At 37.2% G+C, this 25,339-nt stretch overlaps 1 protein-coding gene across 1 annotated transcript; it reads left to right on the top strand.

Annotated features, from left to right (window-relative positions):
* Positions 1–1,097: 1,097 nt before the first annotated feature.
* On the top strand, positions 1,098–22,110 carry bag6 (BCL2 associated athanogene 6). The gene is given in 26 exon segments (XM_058744965.1): positions 1,098–1,308; positions 1,807–1,895; positions 2,075–2,192; positions 2,411–2,655; positions 2,736–2,807; positions 4,826–4,948; positions 5,077–5,258; positions 7,931–8,060; positions 8,404–8,458; positions 8,461–8,606; positions 8,827–9,046; positions 9,132–9,191; positions 9,314–9,633; positions 13,190–13,274; positions 13,520–13,830; positions 14,093–14,372; positions 14,469–14,638; positions 15,550–15,603; positions 16,307–16,409; positions 16,632–16,756; positions 17,123–17,257; positions 19,889–19,942; positions 20,094–20,258; positions 20,491–20,598; positions 20,736–20,882; positions 21,424–22,110. Coding segments are annotated over 26 exon segments (3,636 nt in total). The 5' UTR covers positions 1,098–1,265; the 3' UTR covers positions 21,520–22,110.
* The last annotated feature ends 3,229 nt before the right edge of the window (positions 22,111–25,339 follow it).

Here is a 25,339-nt window from a genome sequence, read left to right as displayed (position 1 = left end):
ACTGTACTTATATGTCAATAATTAATATGCTGCGTCACTGTTTTTTCTTTGCATAGCATAAACAGTCAGTGCTATTTATCAGAACTACAGAAACGCATAAATAGGCATATTTAGTGGAAGTTATCCTGACTTTTAATTGCTAAGTCAATCTGCAAACAGCTGTTTCATTTAAAGCCACAAAAAAATCAACTTGTAATCTAAGTTATCAGGAGTGTTTTGTATATTATTTTCACAAAATAATTATTATAGAAATAAAAACATATTTTTTTGCCTTTGCTCTACCATCTGTGTTGATCTCAGTTTTGACATTATAATGCCGACTGTCCAAAGGACCACATATGTCCAGATTTTGTTATATGGGTATAAGAGAACCAATGATGATAGAGAGCAGAAACATTATGCATGACTATCTCTTTCCAACCATGAAATAAATACATAAACGGAAACTGTGGTCTTTGACTGTTCCACAGACCACCGCTGAAGGGGAAATCAGGCATATCAGTAAATGGCACACTAATAGGCTACATATTTAATGTATCTACCCTGTTGAAAAAACCAGCATATGCTGGTAAGGTATGTTTTGAAGCATGCTGCTGGTTTAAGCTGGTCATGAGCTAGTCCTAAGCAGGTCCTGAGAAGGAGCTATATGCTTAGGACCAGCCAAGGACCAGCTTAAACCAGCTCAAACCAGCAGCCATGCGTCAAAACATCTTTGGACATACCTAACCAGCATATGCTGGTTTTTTCAAAAGGCTATATGGATAGTAGCCTAGTCTATATTAATATGGATAGTAGTCTATGTTAATTAAAACCGACGGTGAATTATTTATGCATAACCAAAGGCAAACTAAACATATAAGAAATGTGAAATCCATTAAAACTTTTGTGTTTCAATAGCTAAATCTCATAGTCTAGCTTTAGGCCTGTTTGTGTAAACAATGAGTGTAAAAATGCTATTTTATTTTTTCCATTAACACATTTTAATGGAAAATGTATTATCATTACTATTAATATTGAACTAATTGATAACTCACATGCCAAAATGATCATTTATTAATTTTAAACGTACAGTTCTTTACGCTGGAGTTTTATGAGAACGCCGTGACGTCATCGTATACTTCCTTGAGCTTGTCGCGAAACACCGGCTAGCATGATAGCGCGATGCTGTTAGCTTCGCTACATCAATGTATTAACTAGTCGGTTTTATACAAACAAGCACAAATTACAGCCGTTTACTGTTAGTAAACTCAGAAAGTGTAGTGTATATGCAAAACAACGAATTTCAACCAGGAATAACCGCGTCTCGAGGTAGGACAAACATAGGAGAGCTAACATGTTAGCATAGCTCGAGCGCACTTTAATTTGTCTGTTTGTTACTATTTGTTGTTTAGTTTATCGATGACAATCAGTCGAAATGCGTGAAGACGTAATGCATTTTTAATAAATGTACATATGTTATCTTAACGCTATATAAACGCTTGTTTGATGGACATTTAGCAGCAAGTGACTGTTAGCAGGGTGTTTGTAGCAGGTGTTCTGGACTGTTTCAGTAGGCAGTTTTTACAGTTGAATAGCTTTTAATGTCTAAAAGCGTATGTTTCTAGAATATGCTTCTAGTAAATCAAGAAACCACTGGAAAGGTGGGGTGTCCGTGACAGCTGGGTATCAGTTGTGGCCTGTGTGTAATGTAACACTTTTCCTTCGCTGTGACGTAGTTTGTTATAGGATTTTACATGTTCAGTGGTACACAGCAGGGTCCTTTTTTAACTTTCTGCCTGGTTATTATTGTTTTCTACCTTAATACAGACGGTATGGAAGAACATTCAAACAATAACATAGAGGTGACTGTGAAAACCCTGGACTCCCAGAGCAGGAGTTACAGAGTTCAGGCACAGGTAAGCTGGATTTTTTTGTAGTATTCTCATTGTTACATGTCTTTTATAATGATGACTTGGCATTCTGCATTTGACCACAGTTTAAGGTGAAGTACAAGTCATGTGACCGCAGGTAAAGACAGAGGTCCACTGTCTGCCAATTGCCTTTTGAATTGACAGCTTCTCGTTTCGCTTCGTAGATGACTGTGAAAGAGTTCAAGGAGCACATATCACCCTCCGTTGGAATTCCTGTTGACAAACAAAGACTCATTTATCAGGGCAGAGTACTTCAGGATGAGAAAACCCTAACAGAGTACAGTGAGTTGATTTGCATAAAAACAGCAGTTTCCAAATCCTTCGAGGGAACTCCATTTTCAACATTTTGTGTATACGATTCCATATAAAGCTATTTCTGTCAAATTGCAAAGTGAAACTACACCTTTTTTCGGTCAAGTCAGCATGTGCTTTTGAATAATATTCCCTTTGTAGTCTTGTGACTCTTCTGTACTTGTTCCTGTTCATCCATCTCTGTCTAGACGTGGATGGAAAAGTAATTCACCTGGTAGAGAGGGCCCCACCGCAGACCACCCAACAGGGCTCCGGCTCGGGTGGCTTACCAGGGTCCTCTGGGGCGACACAGGGAGGAAGCCAGAACCCAAACTCAACCAGTAGCTCTCAAGGGACCCCTCTTGGGCCTACGCATGACCGCAATGCCAACAGCTATGTTATGCTGGGTACTTTTAATGTTCCGGTTAACATTATGGACCCTCAGCAAATTCAGGTCGAATTTTTTATACTCGGCAGTATCATTTGTATTATTTGATTTTTGTTCTTTTTGCTTAATGTATTCTTTTTCCTCAGATGTCCATTCAGCAGATGATGACAGGCCTGGGAGACAGTGCAAGAAATCCACGTGTCAGTACCAGCACAGGGGTGAGGACCATTGTGAACTAAAGAGAGGCCTTTTGTAGTGGTGGAAATGACATGCAAAAACAAATAAATTCATACTTCTATTCAACAAGGATGCATTAAGTTGATCAAAAATAAGGGTAAAATATTTAGAATGCTAAAACAATTATAGATGGAATGTTGTTTTTTTTAAATTTTGTGTTCATCAGATATTCCTGAAAAGAAATGCATCACAGTTTCCACAAAACTATTAAGCAGCAGAACTGTTTTCAACATTGATAAAAATAAGTAATGTTTCTTGAGCACAAAATTAGCATATTAGAATGATTTCTGAAGGATCATGTGACACTGAAGACAGGAGTAGTCAGCTTTGCTATTTGCTATCACAGGAATAAATTACATTTTAAAATATATTAAAATATAATTATTTTAAATTATTATAATTTTATATTATATTATATTATAGTATATTAAATATTAATATATTTATTAAAAACCAGCCAGACTTGGCTAGCATAAACATATATATGTGTTTGGTGGTCAACCTTTTGATTGTTTTAAAATCTTCTTTTAAATAATGAATTAAAATATATATTAGTGCTGTGAAACGATTAATTGCATCCAAAATAAAGGTTTATGTAAAATATGTGTGTGTTCTGTATATTTGTATATATAAATACACACACATACAGTATGTTTTGAAAATATTTACATGTATTTATTTATATTATATATATATATATATATAAATATATTTAAAATACAAATATAACATGTTTTTCTTAAATATATACATGCATGTGTGTGTATTTATTTATATATATATATATATATACAAAATAAATATACACAGTACACATACATATATTATGTAAACAAAAACTTTATTTTGAATGCGATTAATCGTTTACCAGATTATCAGATTACTTATATATATTAGGGGTGTAACGGTACACGTATTCTTACCGAAACATTTCGGCACGGGTCTTTTGATTCGGTACGCATGTGTACCGAACGAATTCAGTATTTATTTATTTTATTTTTTTCAGGAAATTCAAATAATAAATGGCATTTTGACAGTCTTTGATGTGGCATGACAGATCGCTGTATAAACGCTTTGGAGAGCTGCTTTTGGGACGTTTCAGAAATGTGCTGGTATAAACCCAACACGAGGATTGACTCGAGCGGCCGCGATCAGCTCCGGTTCCCGTGTCTGAGCCGTAACACGCCGCAGACTTGTGCAGAGCGGAGCGCGAGTGAACGCGATCGTTCCTTCCTTTGTACTACTAGTTTTAACGCGAATAAACATGACTGAACATCTCATGCCTCATGTAATTGCTCAATCAGTGTTTCAACCGCGGAAAGACATCAACAAAACAGCGTGGAAATAAAATGTCATGTAGCATTTCATTTACCTCAGCAAGTCATCAGTGTCCACAGCTCGTTAGTTCACTAGAGAAATGAAATCTAGAGAGGAGCATTTCGTGAAATATTACACTATATGCTCATTATATTTTACTAAACCTGTTAGTCTTAATTATTTAATGTATGTTTAAATTAATCTGTTATGAAACATGCTGTGACAGCCAGTGTGTAATTGAATATATTTTTACAAATAGCCTAGAAATTTTATTATTTCTAAGTTAATTTAAAAACTGCATTATGTGCAATTTACATGTTTGCATAATTTTATTTGATTTTTTTAAGTTGAGTGTTGATCATCTATTTAAAATAAATAGTAATTAAATTTAAGTTTGGGTTAAGTTGTTAGGCCTAATTGTAACCTTATAATGTAAAAGTTCTCCCTATAGTTTTAAGCGTAAGTTGAGGTAGATTTTTATTTAAACTATAACTGGATGTATTTAAGGAAAGAGCAGCTTGTTCAGTAAACCACTGTTTATTTTAAAAAAAGAAAAGAAAAAAAAAAGGTTTAGTTTTTCCCCCCTGCTGTACCGAAATCATACTGCACACGCACACACACAAACACAAACAAACAACTAATTTACTATAATACAATAATGCGATATAATTCTTTCTTCCAGACCAATGGCTCTGTGAATGTTCAGATAGATTTGGACCAGTCATTGCAAAGTGAGCCCAGACTGCGGCTGTTATTGGCCGAGAACTTGCTGAGAGACACCAATGCTGTGATCCAGAGATTGGAGGTAAGCTATATTCCTGAGAATTACCTTGCTTGGCTAATTGCATACTGTGGTATCAGGAAGAAATAAATGTGCATGCGCTTTGCTTATTGATTGTTTGATTATTCCGTTATCTCTGCCTTCTTTCGTAGGGGCAGCCTGAGGATGGCTCAGCATCTCAGGAGGACTCTGCACCTCCACCCACCTCCTCCACTTCCACTCCATCTCCTACTGTACAGCCCATGGACACTTCTCCTCCTCCATCCAGTACCCCACCATCCTCTTCTTCCTCCACCCAGACTGAGGGTGCTCCACCCCCTCCAGCAGGCCTCAGGTAAGACCAGCTCAGCCATAATAATTATAATTGAACTATTTGCTTAATAATATAATAAATCCAGGTTTATTAACTACCTTTTTCTTTTTCTGTTTTTCCAATGTAGTTTCTGTTTTGATTGTTTTATAGTTGAACAGTGGTGCTGTATTTAAAAAAGCTGCATAATGATTCTTTAAAAATTCTCTTTTTGTGTTCCATGGGGGAGGGGAAAACACCACATGGGTTTTGGAATGGCACGAGTATTTGACTAAATTTTTTTTTGTGTTAACTGTTCCTTAAACGGTTTTGTTTTGATAAGCATTTTTTGCTCCTATCGAAACATGCTTTAAATTAAATTAAAGTTAATGGAAGTTATGAGTCAAAAATATAAATCAAGAAGTTAAAGGACTAACCATCTTGCATACAGCAGTTATGGCATTATAACTGCTGTATGCAAGATGGTTTAGACCTTTAACTCTGTCACTATTTTAGTCATAATTTATTCTTGTTAATAAGTTAGGTTATTTAAACACAGTGGGACATTTTGGGGGTGTGTTTTTAATAGGTCAAGGAATGTCCACTTGAACAGTTTATTGTTGATTTACTCTAAATCTGGTAAAGTTTCGTAGTAGCTCAAACTAATTCCTCTTACCCTGTTAAGGCTTTGGTATTGTGATTAGAAAATCTGGTGGTTTCTAAAATATGTTTTTGGGAGAATTACAGCCTGGTAATTATGATACATGTGACAATGTTTATCAGGTCTTAACTCTATGATAATTCAATAAGAAAATCCTCATGAAGAAAGGAAATCTACAATTCTATTTTTGGTTAAATCTTTAATGTTTCTTAAAATGACTGTGTACCAAATTCGCTAAATCCATTTGAATCACCAGTGAATTGCCACATGAAAGATAGATTCTATTTCTTTCTGAAGAATGACTAACAAATTGGAAAAGAATCGTGAGTTTCTGTTTTTAAGTTTCATAAACACCTGACAACAATGTTCCTTTTGTCTAATTTTACCTTTTGGTTTGGCCCCATAATGAAATTTGTGGGAAATGTACAGACACTTTAAAATCAACCGCCTACAACGTGAGGTGAAACAGAGGGAGTTCTTAAAACTGGGAGATTGAGTTTCGCTATTGAAGGAGTAGGCATGAATTCAGTTCAGTCTACCTTAGACATTGTTGACATTTGACATCAGGTTAAGAAATGTAGGTTTGCCGCTTTGATTAACCTCACTAAGTTAGGAAACTAACATCTTGCTGAATATAATTCTATTTATATATAGTGAACAATTTATATAAAACAATTATATCTAGACTACAATCTGAAAGTTTGGGGTCACAAATTTTTTTTTTGTGAAAAGTAATACTGTGAAATATTATTACAATTGTTTTCTATTTGAATATATTTTAAAATGCAATTTTTTTCATGTGATGCAAAGCTGAATTTTCAGCAGCCATTACTTCAGTCTTCAGTGTCACATGATCTTTCAGAAATCATTCTAATATGCTGATTTGATGCTCAAGAAACATTTATCAATTTTGAAAACAGTTTTAGGATTCTTTTAATTGAATATTCAAAAGAACAGCATTCATTTGAAATAGATTTTTTTTGTAATAACATGACAATGCTGAATAAAAGTATTAATTAAAAAAAAATACTGTTGACCCCATTCTTTTGAACAGTAATATAAATATGCTATTATGCCTTATAAGTTATTATAAGCTAGCTTACTATGCAATATCCTTAAACAAGTTTTTTAAGAAACCTAAAATTCCATAAGTCTCTGTTCATGTTTCCTCCCTTAGTAAAACAATGATTTTATTGTCCATTTGAGACATTGACTCGAAAGCATGTGATCAGTGTGGTTTTATCAAAAACCAGAGCAGATGATACAATGCTTGAAATTAATTTGCTGTGTTTCCAAAAAAAAAAAAAAGGGAAAGTCCTGCATGGCTGAAACATTTGTTGTAGATTTTAAATGCATTGAGCATTTTAGTTTGCACTTTTTCTTTTTTTTGCACTTTGTAACAATAAAAGAATATTGCTAGCATCTCAGTATGTAATCTTTTTTTTGGATACACAGCGAATTAATTATAAGTATTGAGTTTTTTTTACTCCTTTTGGATGAATTTATGACTTGAAATCATTTTACATGTGGATTGAAAAGGATCCTCAATTTTCTTTTTTATTGTTGATACAATTCAATAACACTCCACACATGATGAGTCACATTTTCTTGGTTTCATGTGCAGTTAATCAGCACAGATGCAAACCATCAGTGGGAGTTTAGCTAAAATAGGATGTGTCTGCTTAGCCACTGAAAAGCGAAGCTCCCACTACCCCTGTATCCTACTCAAGTTTTTAAAAGTCAGACAAACCACCATTCTTACCACTAGTGACTTGCTTTTGAAGTGTCAAACTAAAGGTTATGTTTAGTGTAAGCTGTCTTGTTTTGTTGACTAAGCATAGTCTGTTTTGTTTGATTTATTCACTATATACTTAACCATACTCTACTTCACTTGCTCTTGCACAGAAATCTATAAACCGTGTAGCAGTTTGTGTAAGCCTTTGTTTTCCTCCGCTATCATAAGTGTATTAAAGTGATGCCCTGATGTTCAGTGTTTAACACAAATTGCATATTGAAACATTGATTTATGATGATCCTGTTGCTGCCTTTCCATCAGCCACCCAAGCCCAGCTGAGATGGTGGAGATGTTAACGGAGCTGAGGAGAGTGGAGGAGAGACTCCAGCCCTTCATTCAGAGGGCTCACCTCATTCTAGAGGCGGCCACAACTGCAGACTACAACAACAATGTAAAAAGCCCACTCCTCATAAATGTTTTCCTCTATGTAGAGCTCAGGCGCCGTAATTACTTTGATGTGAATGCAAATTAATTTTGAATGTGAGGTCATTCAGCCAGCATAGCATCTTTTCACATTTTCAGTAGGCAATGAAAAGTGAGATGTAAAAATTGATTAGCAATGCAATCATATATCAATATTTAGTGATTTGTTGTTTCACATGGTACTGCATTAACAGCTTAGATCCTGTAGCTTAGAATTAATACTTCTGTTCAGAAATATGACAGTTGGTGTTTGTGCATCATTTCAGTAAATAGGTTAAATATTTATATCAGTTTTTCTTTTTGAACAACAGACCCAAGAGAGGGATGAGGACCAACGCATTCTCAACCTCGTGGGGGAGGCCCTCCGTCTCTTGGGAACGCCCTGGTCGCCTTGAGCGACTTACGGTGTAACCTCCTGAGCAACCCTCCCCGACACCTGCATGTTATCCGCCCCATGTCTCACTACACCTCCTCTGTGCTGACTCCAGCGGGCGTGCATCATCTACCAGTGCAGGTAAGGATGTGGTCTGTGAGACTCGTGCAGTGGGAAACATGTACTGCATAACCCTGAAAGTGAAAGTTTTGTAGAGTACTTTATAGATGAGTACTGAGGTGGTTTTGGCAGAAGTACATTTTCCAGAGTTGCTGGAAATACTGAGACGCAGGGTCTGTAATGGTAATTTGTTGAAGTAGGCCTAATTAAAACATGTCAATTAACTTTTAACATTCTGCAGTTGAATCTTGGAACTACTATGACTATGTCAGCCAATGGCAGACCAGCAGCTGATGGTCAACCTCAGTCTACTGGCCAGTCAGATCAGCAAGGCCAGGGACCAACGCCTGCCGGTCAGCCTGGTCCAGCCAATCAGCAGAGTGCACAGCCAGGGCCTAGAGTCATCCGGATCAGTCATCAAACCATGGAGCCTGTAGTGATGATGCAGATGAACATTGATGGTGGGTGTCTTTTGTATGTGTGTGTAAGTGGTGTAACCTTTTTTTGCCCTACTTGAATTTAAATTAATTGTTTAATATGTTTCAGATTCTGGCAATGCTGCACAGGCAAATGGACAACAGAATGCTGCTGGCACTGGACAGCCTGGTTAGTTTTTTAATTGTCTTTAAAAAGAATACAGTTTTATTTATAAACATGATAATAACATGTTCAGATTTTGTGTGATCTGCATCTGCATCATATGTAATGCACATGTTTGCATGTTGCAGGTGCCCCCCCTACTGTTCAGATTCCAGGTCTACCTCCAGAGTTCATGCAAGCCATTGTGCATCAAGTCACTCAGCAAGCCATGGCCATGGCAAACGCTGCCTCTACTGGCCAGCAGGGGCAACAGACCACACCACCTGCAGCAAACGTTGGCTCTGGCTCCACTCCAGCCCCCGTGCCCCCCTACCCACCTCAGGCCAGAGTGGTTTTCACCAGACCCTCCTTTACTCACAGGATGGCCAACCCCGCTTTTACCACAAGGGGGGCCACTATTAACCTCAGAGCAGCTGTGCCACCGATGATGGGCCAACAGCCGGGACAGGTGAATGATATTCCCATAATATTTCCGGAATATAGAGGTGTAAATTCTAGACAGGAATGAATGTGTTCCACCACATGAATGAATTCAATTTTGAAGTAGTTTTGATTATAGTTTTTAATTAACTCTATACACACCAAGTAGGGGTGTTCATTTTGGTTATTTCTCCTAAACGACAGGCCGACGCTCCTTAACCGACAAGATTATTTTAAATTATAATTGAATTAAATTAGAAAGGATAAGTGTCTGTGACCCGTTAAAAATAGGCTATTATAACATTTGTTTTCTGGGATTAATTTTACATGTGCAAAAAGCAGCAAACAATAGAACATGAGGATTCACATGGTCATATCATATCACATTACGCACCTGCAGCGCTTCTGCAAGCGGAGAATATATAGGCTATATATGAAGAGTTTATTTGCAAAAACAGATTGAGATTAATTGGAATGCACAATGAAAAAACGTCATTTTTGAAAATGTTAAAAACGGAGTTATCTGTTTTTCCAAATGAACTCTTCATATTTAAAACTAATAAATAGGCCTATATAAGAAATATATCTTTACTTAAATAATAAATTAAGAAAACTAAAGAAAACTGTGCAACAAGTAGCCTAGTATGCAGAGTTTCGGTTCATTTTTGTGCTGCGCAAAGGGAAACGGCAGACAGCAGCATCCTATTTTTCTTTTGGCCTATTTTACAAAAGCACAAAGATTTGTTTGTGTTGTGAATGTACACAAATAAAAGCAAACCTTTTACAATTCCGATTATCTTTAAGACTAAAAGGAGTAGTTGCTTCCACTGTTAGAATCAAGTGATTGCGCTGGCGCCATATGCGCACACAGTTAAGCTTTGCTACCTTGACAATAATGCAGCCTGTTCATTATCATAATAAAATACAGTCAGTCAAACATATGGAAAAAAACACACTGCTCAGTTTAAATATGTAGTAAAATATGTGCCTTTAAACGTTATTACCGTACCGCCGTGATGTTATGCAAAACATTTTGTTTTACATGGAAATTGGAACGTAGCTACTTTAATAAATATTTTGGCATTCAAATACATTGCGAATATGGAAATATTTGATTTTGTCGAATGAGAGACCCAACTTTGGTTTCAGTTTCGTTTCAGCCTAAATGAATTCGTTTTGGCTTGTCGTTTATAGGCTATAGCTCCTTATATTTTTAATTCTTGTTCTTTTCTAAATACTGTTGAATTTTAAGGATTTGTTGTGGAGTAAGGGGAAGTAAAATAGCCGAGCTATGTTTACAGTGTTTATTATAATGTTTGTAAACATTTCACGTCAGCATTAGGCCTATTTCTGAATTAAATAATAAAATGTGACTTATGTTGTTTTTTTCCCTCTAAAAACACAATTTTTTATACACGTATCGTATTTTAACCATGCAGCAAACCTTGCAAAATATTTGTATAAATTAGGCCTACTGAAAAAAAAAGAAAAAAAAAAGACTTTTTAAACCGTTTAACTGATTGTAATAATCGGTCAAAATTCTATACGGTCGGTTAACGGTTTACCTGTTAAAATGAACATCCCTAATGCCAAGCCTGCATATTTGACCTGTGCTGGCAAAATGAGTCACAATGAGCAAATTTTCAAAAATTAATTATTATTTTCATATTCTCCATTAAAATACCTTCAAAATGATATATTATCTGTTGGAATCGGACAAAAAATGACTGAGAAAACAAAGTACAAATAAAGATAATTTTTGATGTTTTATTGCTATTTGGAGCATTGGGATTGCTAGATGATTGCTCATTTTTGTGAAAACTTGAAATTCGACCAAAATCGGCATTTTTGACACTCTTTGTCTGTAGCGCAAAATTAGCCCGTGTGCATTCTGAGTCATTTTTCCAGCACGGGTCACACATTTCTGCTAAAATATCCATTAAAAGATTCCGCTATTGTATTCTGCCATAGCAAACTGTGGTAGTAGTTTCTGTTATATAAATAAGTGTCTATCAAATCTAATTATATTATGTGTGTGTATATATATTAGTGGTGGGCCGTTATCGGCGTTAACGTGCTGCGTTAAAGACTCTTATCGGGCGATAAAAAAAATATCGCCGTTAATCTATTCTCAAAGTTGGGTTGGGAGCTGGGTCTATACTACTCAAGCTATGATGACTTTCACCTCGATATTTTAGCGGATGTATACCTAGTCAATTGCACTGTAGGGGCGAGAACGAGTCTTCGAACCTGTGTGTATGCGTGCTAACATGGATGCAGCTATGAAGCCGCCGGGTTTGCTTCAGGGAAAATTTATTTTTAAGAAGCTTCCCAATGTAAATCGGCAAGTCATTTCTATCTCTACGTTACATGGTCGCGCGCACAGCGGAGTTCCGCCCCGGTGCGCACGCACAACCTGATATTGCCAAGTGCAACGTGTTCCTGGGTCAACATATTTTGTTGACCCTGGAACAACATTTTAATCCAAAAATATAATCTTAACCATATTCCTACACCTAAACCTAACCTTACCCATGAGTAATCCCTAAAATCTGAGGAACTGATAGATGAATTACACTGATGTACAAGCACCAAACACTGGTTATAATCCTAAATTTCACAAAAATTATAAACTGGTTCTTGAAATCTGATTGGTTAATCACAATGTTGTTCCAGGGTTAACAAAGATGTTGACCCAGGAACACGTTGCACTTGGCAATATCAGGTTTGGCGGTGCGCACACACACAAACGTAAGCGCACACACAAGTGAGCACACTCCCACTCCTATTTGTAAATATTAAGCCGCAAAACGTCTATTTAAATATGACTTCTGTGTTAATGTATGGCGCAGACGCACGGGTTTGTTCACTACTCATACAGAAGACCGCGTGACGTTTGCGGCGATATTAACGACTGTCGTCTCACTAAATGAGGAAATAAATACATGAACAACATCTCCAGAACTGCTCTGAGAGTCACTTCATGAGCATTCGAGCGTTTCATTTGAGAAAAACTATCCTCACGGCAAACCGTGACCCGTCAAAATAAAAGTTCGGTTTCACTTGAAGACATTGGGCAGAATGTAATGGGCTACTACTACTAAAACTATTAAAACCTTATCTTTAAGGAATAATCATACAATATCAATATTAAATTCTTGATGACTGCTAGTTGTTTACTACTAGTAGTGAACTTATTCTGATCTACTTGGCAGAATTCAAATGAGCCATTTTAATCTAGATTAATCTAGATTAATTCCAAGATTACAGTGAGATTAATCTAGATTAAAAAATTAATCTATGCCCACCACTAATATATATATATATATATATATATATATATATATATATATATATATATATATATATATATATATATATATATATATATATATATATATATATATATATATATATATATATATATATATATATATATATATATATACTTAAATTTAAGTAAACATTAAAATGTTATATTGAAATATAACGTGTTTGTAATGAGTTCCCGTAAACTTGCAGTGTGCTGCTCCGGAAGTTGTTGTGTGTTAGTTTTATACGGATGTGTGTGTGTTTCCTTTCAGGCTGGACACTTCCCTCCTGCTGCTCTGAATCAGATGATTGGTGGACTGGTCGGCCAGCTTCTGTCAGGGGCTGCAGGGCAGACGGGTACAGTTGCATAAAAAACTTAAATTTATAATAATACATACACTGCTTTGTTTAGAATTGATAACATATGAGTTCTGAGTATTTTATTTGATAATTGACATGTGGATCAGCTCAAACAAGATCATAGTCCTCTGGATGTATCTGATATATTCTCTTAAGACTGAAAATGTTTTATGTAATACTGATGTAAAATGCCTCTGGTTAGGGAATGGTATAATATATTTTACTGTTCTCTGTATCCACAGCCAGCCAAACCACCACATCCTCTTCACAAACATTCACCTTCTCCACATCCACTTCCACAAGCACTCCATCCACCACCTCGACCACCACAAGTGGCTCTGGGTCCACACAGTCTAATAGTACCAATACCAGCACTCCTCAGCCTGGATCTGCCACACCACCTCCTCAGGAGAATCCTTTAGGGGGAAACCTGGAGCAGTTGTTGGGATCTTTACTGGGAGGAGCTGTTGCCGCAGGCGGCCAGGGCCCTTCTATAACAGTCACCATGCCTGGGGTCCCTACCTTCATCCAGGGGGTCACAGACTTCATGCAGGTGAATAGTCTTCTTTGGCTATGTAGACTTTTTTTCCAGATTTTATTATTACAATACTCATCATCATTTTCAAACATTGATGCCATGACAAACTTATATGAAACTGTTTATCTTGAGCAACACATCCTGAGGCTTTTTCCCCATTTTGGATCTCGGCAGCTCCGGTTCACTTGCCAGAACACTAGACTTCTGCATTTTTCTCACTGGTTTTTGTAATGCATGCTAGTGTGTATAAGACTGTTTTATGCATCTCTGTCATCAGGCTTCCCAAACACTTTTCTCTCAGCCTCCTGCGGGACAGCCTCCCACCTCGACCCCTACTGCTCCCACAGCCCCACCAAATGCAGCCACAGCTCCTGGGGCCGCCACAGCCGGTGAAGGTCTGAACCCTGAGCTCTTCACTGGGATAGTCCAAGGCGTCCTGTCCACCATGATGGGCTCTCTGGGTACCCCTCAAAACGAAACCGAGAGCATCGCACAGTTCATCCAGAGGCTCTCCCAAACTAGTAATATCTTCACCCCTGGTACTGGAGACGCTATGGGTGAGCTCTTTGGGGTTAATGCATTTCCTTTTAGTTCATTTCTTTTTTTTATCTAAGCAGAATGAGGAAAACTAAATAGCCTGTGTATGTGTTTAGGTTTCTTCGGTGATCTACTGGCTTTGGTCTGTCAGAACTTCTCCATGGTGGACATGGTGTTGTTGCTCCACGGGCAGCACCAGCCACTTGGTCGTATCCAGCCCCAACTCACTCAGTTCTTCACTGAGCATTTCCTGCAAGGCCGTGAGGCCACAGAGGCCAACATCACTGTAAGTTGTTCTTTAGCAGTGTCAAGTGCCCTGATTCCCAATGCTGGTCCTGGAACACCCCCAAAAACTGCCCGTCTTGTATGCCTCCCTAATCAATTTCACCTGATTAGACTCAACAGGTTATTTATAGAGACTCCAAAACCTGTAATGGATTCGTTACATAAGGGAAACATCTAAAATGTTGAGTGACAGCAGTCTAAAATATTTACAATGAACTCCAAAAAACATTACAACTGCGTTGGAGTGCCTTAGATATCCTGAATATCCCATGGTTTTGCTTTGACTAAATTGAAATTCAAAACAGGAAGTCACTGTAGTTTGTTTGCTCTGAAAGTGATTTGCCATTTGTGACTCTCACTGTGAAATCCAGACTAAAGTCTCAAAATCTAATCTAAGTTTGATTTCAACCATTAATTTCACTATGATTTCAATCTTTGACATGGCCTTACTCAGTCAATATTAAAGATATCAAGGTTACATTTTCACAGAATGTTCTTTACCTTATGACGGATGATTTTATGTAGAAAACAGTAAATCACAAAATAATGACTTTAGATGGGTTTTCACAGCCAAGGTCACGTTTACCTTGTCTGTTTTTACAAGTTACTAACACAGAGGAATGTAAATATTTAAGGGATATTTACATAATCGAATGCGACATACAAGATGTCATCACTGACAGCAGTCAAGGAATGTACACGGATCATTATTTGAAACTATTTGTAAACAATCATGCATACATTCCTTACTTTACACTTAAGTTTCTAAGGTGTTTACGCAGTTGTTTGATTCCGAATATTTGTCCTCTCCTGTACACTTTTTTTTTTGTTTGTTTTCCTGGTCTGATTCTTCAATTTTCCCTATTTTCTCTTTCTCTTTCCATGTCTTATTTTTTCTTTCTGTTTTTATAGGCAGCTGCTGATGACTTAATTGCTGAACTTGAGGAGTACATCACAGAAAGTTTTGTAAGAATCCCTGGATTCTTTCTTGACTTTTTGAAAACTTAACTATGAAAAGCTCTGTGACACTGACACTGGCAAATTCCACTGATTTCTCAGTTTGTAACAAGTACTGAAAATGTAAAGTGGACATCTATACACTATATACAAGCTGCATTTATTTTTTTAGAAAAATTAATTCAACAAGGTTGCATTAAATTGATCAAAAATAACATTAAAGACTTTTATAATGTTACAAAATATTTTTATTTCAACAAAATATTGTTTTCAGCATTTGGTAATAATACGAAATGCTTCTTGATCACCAAATCAGCATATTAGAATGATTTCTTACACTTCAAGACTGGAGTAATGGCTGATGAAAATCCAGCTTTGACATCACAGGAATAAATTACATTTTGAGTATTTTAAAATAAAAAGCAGTTATAGTAAGGTTTTGTTGAATAACTTGAATAACACATTTGAATGGGGTAATTATTGTATAAAGCATTTTAAGAAAATACAAGCTGAATTTTAAACTCTCAGGAATGTGTTGTGCCTAGACTTCCTTTATTGAATTACTGCGAACACAGTATATGATTTTATATGATATGAAGTCAAAGCATGCCAAATATGATGTTGCTTTTCTTAAAGAAAATGAAAACAAGATTTCCATTTAATGGAACTGATGCAAATTTGAGGTGTATGTGTTCCTGTCCATCCCATCTAGTCAACTGTCGCAGTCCGTGATGGGGTGGATATCACCCAGACGAACCGGGCTTTTCTCAGACAACAACTTGTAGGCATCGCCACCCACATTCTGCATTGCACCGGTATGTCTAGACAAGAAGTGTCATGAGGATCAGTCTCTATTTAGATTGATAAACACAACATGCGTTTACCAAATATTAGTTTATTATTAGCTTGCAGTTTCATTCTTTTGTCATGTCCAAGGGCTCTGTAGGAATGCTGAAACTAAATTTCCACACAAAAGCATATGAAATAAATCAGATCCATTGTTTGAAACACATCAAATGTGTTTTTTTTTTCTTCAGATCAAACGTTTGGACCTCGGCTCCTGCAGCTGTGTAACCGTGCTCTCTTTGAGTGTCTTGCCCTCAACCTCTACTGTCTAAATGGAGAACAAAGTGCCCTTACTGCCGTCATCAACCACCGCATTGTTAGTACCCAAAACAACTGACATCTGACTCCTACAACCCCTTTCGTGTCGGTTATTCTTTTATTGTTCATCCTACACCTGCTCACTGTAAAATAAAATTGCGGAGGAGACATTTCCATGTTGGTGGGGGCTTGGGTTGATGAAGGAAACTTAGCAATTAATGATAAAGGTGTTAGGGGTTAGACGCATCAAAACAGTATTTCGCAGTCATGGAAAACCTGAAAATGTTAGGGGATATTAAAATAGTTATTAAAATGTAAAATTTAATGTACATATTTCCTCATCTTTTCTGTGAGGAAAGTATATGTATGTTCAAGTACACTCAATGAATCCCTAACATGAATTTACATGTCGCCCCTCTGTTAGAGGACAATGTCTGCTGAGGTCAACCCTAGCCTGGTGAACTGGTTAACCAGTATGATGACCATGAGGCTGCAAGTGATACTGGAGCACATCCCCATCACAGAGGAACAGATCACCCAATACGTCATCCACACACAGGTTTGATTTCACACGTTCCACAGAATATATTTTTTTCAGATTCCACCAGTTTTATGATGGTTGGTTAGTGTGTAGTGCTGGATGTTCGCATAATCAAGATGGTCTTCGTTAACATACTATGAACTAGGGGTGGGTGATATAGCCTCAAAATTATATCACGATATTTCAAGAATATTTGCGACGATATAGAAAAAAATATGGGACAACGTTTTATTGGTGTGATTGCAGCTGGCAGGCAGCAGCATTTATTAGTGCAAACACAATGAAGGGCATTTTCCATCCTTTTCCAATGAGCTACTGTCATTGATGACAGACTACATAATTCGAATTCATGAGGTGGCAGAAGCAGCATTATAGTGCAATTGTAGTGACCAGGGTTGGGCAAGTTACTTTAAAAAAGTAATTTAGTTATAGTTACTAGTTACTTCTTACAAATAGTAACTGAGTTACATCATTATATAAGTAACCAATTATCAAGGAAAGTAACTTGTTACTTTTTTTTTTTTTTTAAATGTTCAAATATGTCAAATAATATGCCTCCAATATTAAATGTTAAATGAATGAAATGGACACTACAGGGAATAAATTATTTTTAAACATTGTACACTAATACAAAACAATTTAAAAATACTTTAACACTGAACATTTTTTAACATTCTAGCAGACATTATACCAAACAAAGCACAATTTAACTTAAAATTAATAAGTTAGTAAAATAATATTTTGTGGCCATTTTTGAGTCCCCCTTCTTGAATCAGGCTTGTAAATAAATGCAGCCTTGCTGAACAGAAAATAATTCTTATAAAACATTAGAAAATATTACAGATCCCAATTTGAACACTGTGTGAATGTTATAATAAATCTATTAATAGAGCTGTTGTAATTATTATCACTATTATTGTCTTACTTATTAATTTTAATTAACAGAACAACAGTAAAATTACAATACTAACATTTATGAATGTTGGTGGAGCTTTTATTTTGATGGAAACCCACAGGAAGTCCTCAGTGCTTCTTTTTGTTGACAGCAGCAGATTTATAAATTATTCTCATTACTAATTTGGGAAGATGCACGTATCACATTGTCACATGCCTTGTAAAAATTCATTAAAATATTACTGAGCAACTGACGAGTAACGGTTTCAGTGCAGATTGCACTTTTTTTTATCATGTAAAAATGTATTGTGTGTTATCGTGGACGGTATGATATGGCACACCCCTACTGTGAACATTGTTTAGTTAGAATGAGCAGGCCACATTCGATTTAGTTGTTAAAGGGATAGTTGACCCAAAAATTTAAATTTCCCCATGATTTACTCTCCCTCAAGCCATCCTAGGTGTATGTGACTTTCTTCTTTCAGACGAATACATTTGGAGTTATTAAAAATGTCATGGCTGTTCCATGATTTGTAATGGCAGCGAATGGGTGTTGAGATTTTGAAGTCCAATATAGTGCATCCATCCATCATACAAAGTACCCTACATGGCTCCGGGGGGTTAATAAAGGCCTCTGAAGCGAACCGATGCGTTTGTGAAAGAAAAATTCTGGAGTCGTTAGTGAGAAAATTTTACTTCCGCATCTAAAAAAAAACACAGAGTGACGTAACTGGGGGGGAGGAAGCACGGTCAATTTAAACAATAGGAAAACAATGGATCGCAATGGCAGTTCGGATGCTGAGGAAATTGTAAATGTTTATTCATACTTGTATGACGGACCACAGCCATACAATTATGAGCCTTTTATGAGAGAGAATCTTTTTTTTTTTTTTTTGTGAAGTGAAAGGAATGAATGCGGACACAAAGAGAGAGTTAATTCGTAGTCGAGTTTGTGGTCACCAGGATCAATGGCACTGATGCTATGACGATGCTAAAAATAACCTTTATTTTGTGTATTTGGTGTAATGCAATGTTTACGTGGTTTAAGTTTCAAAAAGGACATGATTTTCCACGTTCCGTACATTATTGTTGCTCCTCTCTGCCCCGCCTTTCTGAAATGCATCGATTTTTCCAAATCTCATTATTCTGAAAAACGCAGTGTGCTCTGGTTGGCCAGCTATCCAGTGCATTGTGATTGGCTGAATAACCTCAAGCGTGTGACGGAAATGTTACGCCCCTTACCATATTTAGAAGCACACAGCGTCTCCACGACATGGAGGCGGTGACAATACTACAGCGAGAATAAAAGTTACGCCTTTGCTTATACGTTAGGGCAATGTTATACAAATCTTCCAACACAGTGACATAGATTTGTGGGGGCGTGTTTGAATGAGGCATTTTAGGAAGGCGTGGTTGAGTCTTAACTTTTAGAAAGAGTATCTCTATGGCTTTGAGACTTTAATCTTTGCGATTTTATGGATCTTATCTATGCACGAACAGCTTGTAACGCTCCAAAGAGAAGAGAAAACATGAAATTGCATCATACGACCCTTTAATTAATATTAGAAGAATAATCCTGGACTTTCCCTGCTCTCTTGGCCACATAGCAGGCTCGTAATTGTATGGCTGTGGTCCGTTATAAGAGTAAAAATCAGGTGCTGGCATACTTTTATTGTTTTTAAATGGCTCATTTCACTCAAGAAATATTACACTATGGATCTCAAATGACATTTTGTATTGACTTTGCATTCTCAGAGTGAAGAATCAGTAGAGAGGCCCATACAGGATCCTGAGCCTCAGAACGTGGAGGTAAATAAACATAAAAGGGTTTGATGGTGATTTAGAATGAAATGCAGTTGCTTTGCAGACCAGACATACACATACTTGGCTTTGGAAGTTTAACAGCCTGTTCTCATGTACTGTATGGTCTCATATATAATGTCTCCCATACGTGGTTCAGATGGGGGACAGTCTCTCTCCAACACCTGCTACTACAGCAGAAGAAGCTCTGGCCTCCTCCCAGGAAGCAGGAGCAGTGGGAGGTCCAGCTAGGGAAGGAGAGGGAGCTGTTGGAGGAGAGGAAACGGGAAGAGATGCTGAAGCCTGGGCAGCTGCATTGCCTCCTGTGAGTTGATTTTCTTTCGTTCACTGCAAAAACAACGTGTCCACCAAAACATGCTATTTCTACAGATTTAGTACCTTACATTAAATTCAACAACATTTTTGGAAAACATTACCTACTCAAGGCACCTGTTGGCATCCTTGTGTATCACTTTTTGCCAGTCAGATCATGGAAGATTGAATGTGAGACTGTATGCTATTCTGAGTGTCTGTTGGATGTGCTGTGTTGTTTGCAGGAGTGGGTTCCTATTATCAGACAAGATCAGATCAGTCAGAGGAAGATGAAGGCCCAGCCTCCTCTCTCTGATGCATATCTGCTTGGGATGCCAGCAAAGCGCAGGAAGGTAAACATTCAGTTTCGTGCAGCTACATGTTAACATTGAGATAATGTACACATTTGCTGATGTCTTTGTATTCATTCAGACTGGTTTGCCTCTTGAAGCATCACAGTAAACAACATTTTTCTTATCGTGTCTCCTAGATGGTAAAGAGTGACAGCCCAAAACTATCACTCACTGAGGCAGTGAGTCAAGCCGCCAAGTCAGCCGGTGTAACACCCATCTCAGCTCCCAACGCCCTACAAGGGGATTTAGAAAAACCAGAACTTCAGGAAGCATACAGTGAACAGGTACCTTGTGTGAAAAGATATTTTCATATAATGTTTTGAAATAAACATAATAATATGCAAACGTACATCCTCAAGTTCCTATAACTGGATTTTTGTTCATTATGCATGTCAGGATTGTGAAACATTGATTCGAGGCAGCAAACTAGATGTAGAATTTCAGTCTTTAAGTTTTATTTAAATTTTTACTTTTAATTTAATGTTAATGTGAAATTAAAATGAGCAACGAGCTCAAATGAAGTGTTTAAGTTTCAGTTTTAGTTAACTATAAAAACCTTTTTTTGAAGTTCTTAATATATAAATTTTTTACTTTTAATACACAGAAAACATGGGGCATTTCCACAAACATACAAGCCACCATTATTTTATATATTGCATTTATTATATAGCATAAAATAAAATAAAAAAAAAAAAAAAAATATATATATATATATATATATATATATATATATATATATATATATATAATATTATTATTTATTATTTTTTTTTTTTTTTTAACAAGTATTATTTATTTATATATATTGTTTTTTGTTTTTATCAGCTGAAAAACGACATCAAGAAACGAGTAAAGGAGGACCCAGATTACAATTCCAGACGGTTTCCTAACACACATCAAGTATTTTCTCCAGACTCATAACTTTTGTACCTGTCAGCTTACATGTGTTCACCTCAGCCCTGTTCCTTTTGTGGGGCATGTGTTTTATTTGCACAGTTTTGTGTTGTCAGATGACTTCACACCCCACATTTCTGTCGATACCTTTTAATTGACTGATTATCTGCTTGCTGATTATAATCAGCAGATGTGCTCTTGTACGTGTTGATCATGTGTGGCTGGAGGTGCTGAGTGCGATCTACACACTGACCATCTGACAAGTGTCTTGTCCTGGTCAATACAGATACGTGTGTTAAGAGCCTGTCTTTAAGCCACCTACCAGCATGCTGTATCAGAACTGTTGTGTTTTATGATTCAGTCTGATGAATAACAGTGTTGCAACTGAATTCCGAGGAAAGACGTGATGAGAACAGGAGAGAACTGATAATGTAGAAAGCTACATTACTGCAATGATGCTGTTGTTTAAAGCTTTATTGATTATATAACATATTGCCTTGCCTTTCACCTCTCCCATTACTCTGCTATGGCTTTATGATACATTGCAAAAAATTATAAGAACTATGTCATTTGGAACCATGAATGTATAATGCCCAAGATTAAACAATTTTGCACCGGTTTAGTGCATACATGTGTTATTTGTTTTGTTTTGTTTTTTGTGAGTCAAATCAGTTCATTTTGTTTGAGGTTAATTCAGTTGTAGAAATTAAGTAATTCAAATATTAACTTTATCATCATAGAAGAAAATATACCAAAACAAAGCTATTTTTAGAATGTTTTATGAAAGTGTGAATTTCCACACCTTTTGGAATGTTTATGGATACTTAAAGGAATATTTCAGCAAAAAAATTTAAATTTGCTGAAAATGTGCTCACCCTCAGGTCGTAATGTAGAGGAGTTTGTTTCTTCATCAGAACAGATTTGAGGGAACTTAGTGTTACATCACTTGCTCACCAATGGATCCTCTTATGTAATGGCCTACATTATGGATATTGTGGTGTATTGCTGTGGCCATGTCTGCTGTCCTCATGCTTCCTGCAGCAGGACTATGGCAGGTTCACGCATGACGTGCTGGAACGTAATCCAGCGTCGCCGCCATATTGGTTGGGTCTCCTCACTCTACGCTAGCATCGGAGTCAACGGGGAGCGAGCAACTATGCCTGTATTTTGTGCAGCTTACGGTTGCAATAACCGGCGCAGTATTGATACCAGATCGCGTGGGATTACCTGATTCATCAGTGAAGGTGGTCAGAGCAGCAGAGCGTGTGATTCGACAAAACTCATAAGAACAAGGCGTCAGTGTGTCCTTCGTCAACCGTTTCGTTCGGGCGGAGATTGGTTCAGAGGATGTGTTCATACTCGGGGAGCACATTGCAGAAGCCCAATTCGGAATTGAGAACCATCATTTCATGCTTGTGTCATTTGTGGTGTCTGTATTTCACAAAGCACAACATCGCATTGGGGGCCCATCCAAGATGGCGGCCGCGTTGATACGTCAGCTCCAATAGGCAGCGTCAGTCTATGAGGCGTCTACGTATATTATGTCTATGGGTTCACGCAGGTGATCAGGAGTCCTCAGTATCTTACTCCTGGTGTTTTTCAGAGTCAGCAGAAAGGTCTCTTACAGTCCTAAGTTATAATTAAGTTAAGATTAAGTCGTGACGTATTGTCAAGTATGGTGACCCATACTCAAAATGGTGCTCTGCATTTAACCCATCCAAGTGCACACACACAGCAGTGAGTAGTGAACAAATGCACACACACACACACACAGTGAACACACACCCGCAGCAGTGGGCAGCCTTGCTGACATTAAATGGATACTCCACCCCAAAATGAAAATTTTGTCATTAATCACTTACCGCCATGTCGTTCCAAACCCGTAAAAGCTTCGTTCGCTCTCAGAACACAATTTAAGATATTTTGGCTGAAAACCGGGAGGTTGCCAAGTAATCAGTAACGCATGGATACGAATTGTACGTTTATTTACGTTTTGATTTGAACGGACAGTCACAAGCCTCCCGGTTTTCATCCAAAATATCTTAAATTGTGTTCCGAGGACCAACGAAGCTTTGACATGGGGGTAAGTGATTAATGACTAAATTTTCATTTTGGGATAGAGTATCTCTTTAATTACTGCCTGTAAACCGTACATGCCTTAAGGACTGTTCCACAGGTGCATGTGCAATTATTGGTTTTGGTTCATTGAATAAAAGTATGAAAAGTATTGTTTAAACCTTTTCAAATAGATCTGTAAAGCTTATATTCGGCTTATACAAAATTTTCGATAACACTTTACAATAAGGTTCATTAGTTAAACATTAGTTAATGTATTAACTAACACGAACTAACCATGAGCAATACATTTGTTACTGTATTTACTAATCTTCGCTAACGTTAGTTAATAAAAATACAGATGTTCATTGTTAGTTCACAGTGCATTAACTAATGTTAACATGATTTTAATAATGTATTAGTAAATGTTGAAATTAACATTAACAAAGAATAATAAACGCTGTATAAGTGCAGTTAATTATTAGTTCATGTTAACTAATGTAGTTAACTAATGAACCTTATTGCAAATTTTCTTTAGAATACAGTATCCTGAAAAAGGGATGTTTCTTTTTCTGCATTTATAAGGAATTTATCTTTGTAACCGAAGACATTACATTTGAGACTAACTATATACACACACACACACACACACACACACACACACACACACACACACACAGAGTGGGGCAAAAAAGTATTTAGTCAGCCACCAATTGTGCAAGTTCTCCCACTTAAAAAGATGAGAGAGGCCTGTAATTTTCATCATAGGTATACCTCAACTATGAGAGACAAAAGGAGAAAAAAAATCCAGAAAATCACAATGTAGGATTTTTAAAGAATTTATTTGCAAATTATGGTGGAAAATAAGTATTTGGTCAATAACAAAATTTCATCTCAATACTTTGTTATATACCCTTTGTTGGCAATGACAGAGGTCAAATGTTTTCTGTAAGTCTTCACACACTGTTGCTGGTATTTTGGCCCATTCCTCCATGCAGATCTCCTCTAGAGCAGTAATGTTTTGGGGCTGTCGCTGGGCAACACAGACTTTCAACTCCCTCCAAAGATTTTCGATGGAGTTGAGATCTGGAGACTGGCTAGGCCACTCCAGGACCTTGAAATGCTTCTTACGAAGCCACTCCTTCGTTGCCTGGGCGGTGTGTTTGGGATCATTGTCATGCTGAAAGACCCAGCCACGTTTCATCTTCAATGCCCTTGCTGATGGAAGGAGGTTTTCACTCAAAATCTCACGATACATGGCCCCATTCATTCTTTCGTTTACACGGATCAGTCGTCCTGGTCCCTTTGCTGAAAAACAGCCCCAAAGCATGATGTTTCCACCCCCATGCTTCACAGTAGGTATGGTGTTCTTTGGATGCAACTCAGCATTCTTTCTCCTCCAAACACGACAAGTATTTTGGTTTCATCTGACCATATGACATTCGCCCAATCCTCTTCTGGATCATCCAAATGCTCTCTAGCAAACTTCAGACGGGCCGGACATGTACTGGCTTAAACAGGGGAACACGTCTGGCACTGCAGGATTTGAGGCCTTTGTTACTTTGGTCCCAGCTCTCTGCAGGTCATTCACTAGGTCCCCCCGTGTGGTTCTGGGATTTTTGCTCACAGTTCTTGTGATCATTTTGACCCCACGGGGTGAGATCTTGTGTGGAGCCCCAGATCGAGGGAGATTATCAGTGTATGTCTTCCATTTTCTAATAATTGCTCCCACAGTTGATTTCTTCACACCAAGCTGCTTACCTATTGCAGATTCAGTCTTCCCAGCCTGGTG

Source organism: Onychostoma macrolepis, chromosome 15 (genome assembly GCF_012432095.1).
Source record: "Onychostoma macrolepis isolate SWU-2019 chromosome 15, ASM1243209v1, whole genome shotgun sequence".
Classification (NCBI taxonomy): Eukaryota; Metazoa; Chordata; class Actinopteri; order Cypriniformes; family Cyprinidae; genus Onychostoma; species Onychostoma macrolepis.
This window is presented reverse-complemented; position numbering and strand designations above follow the sequence as displayed.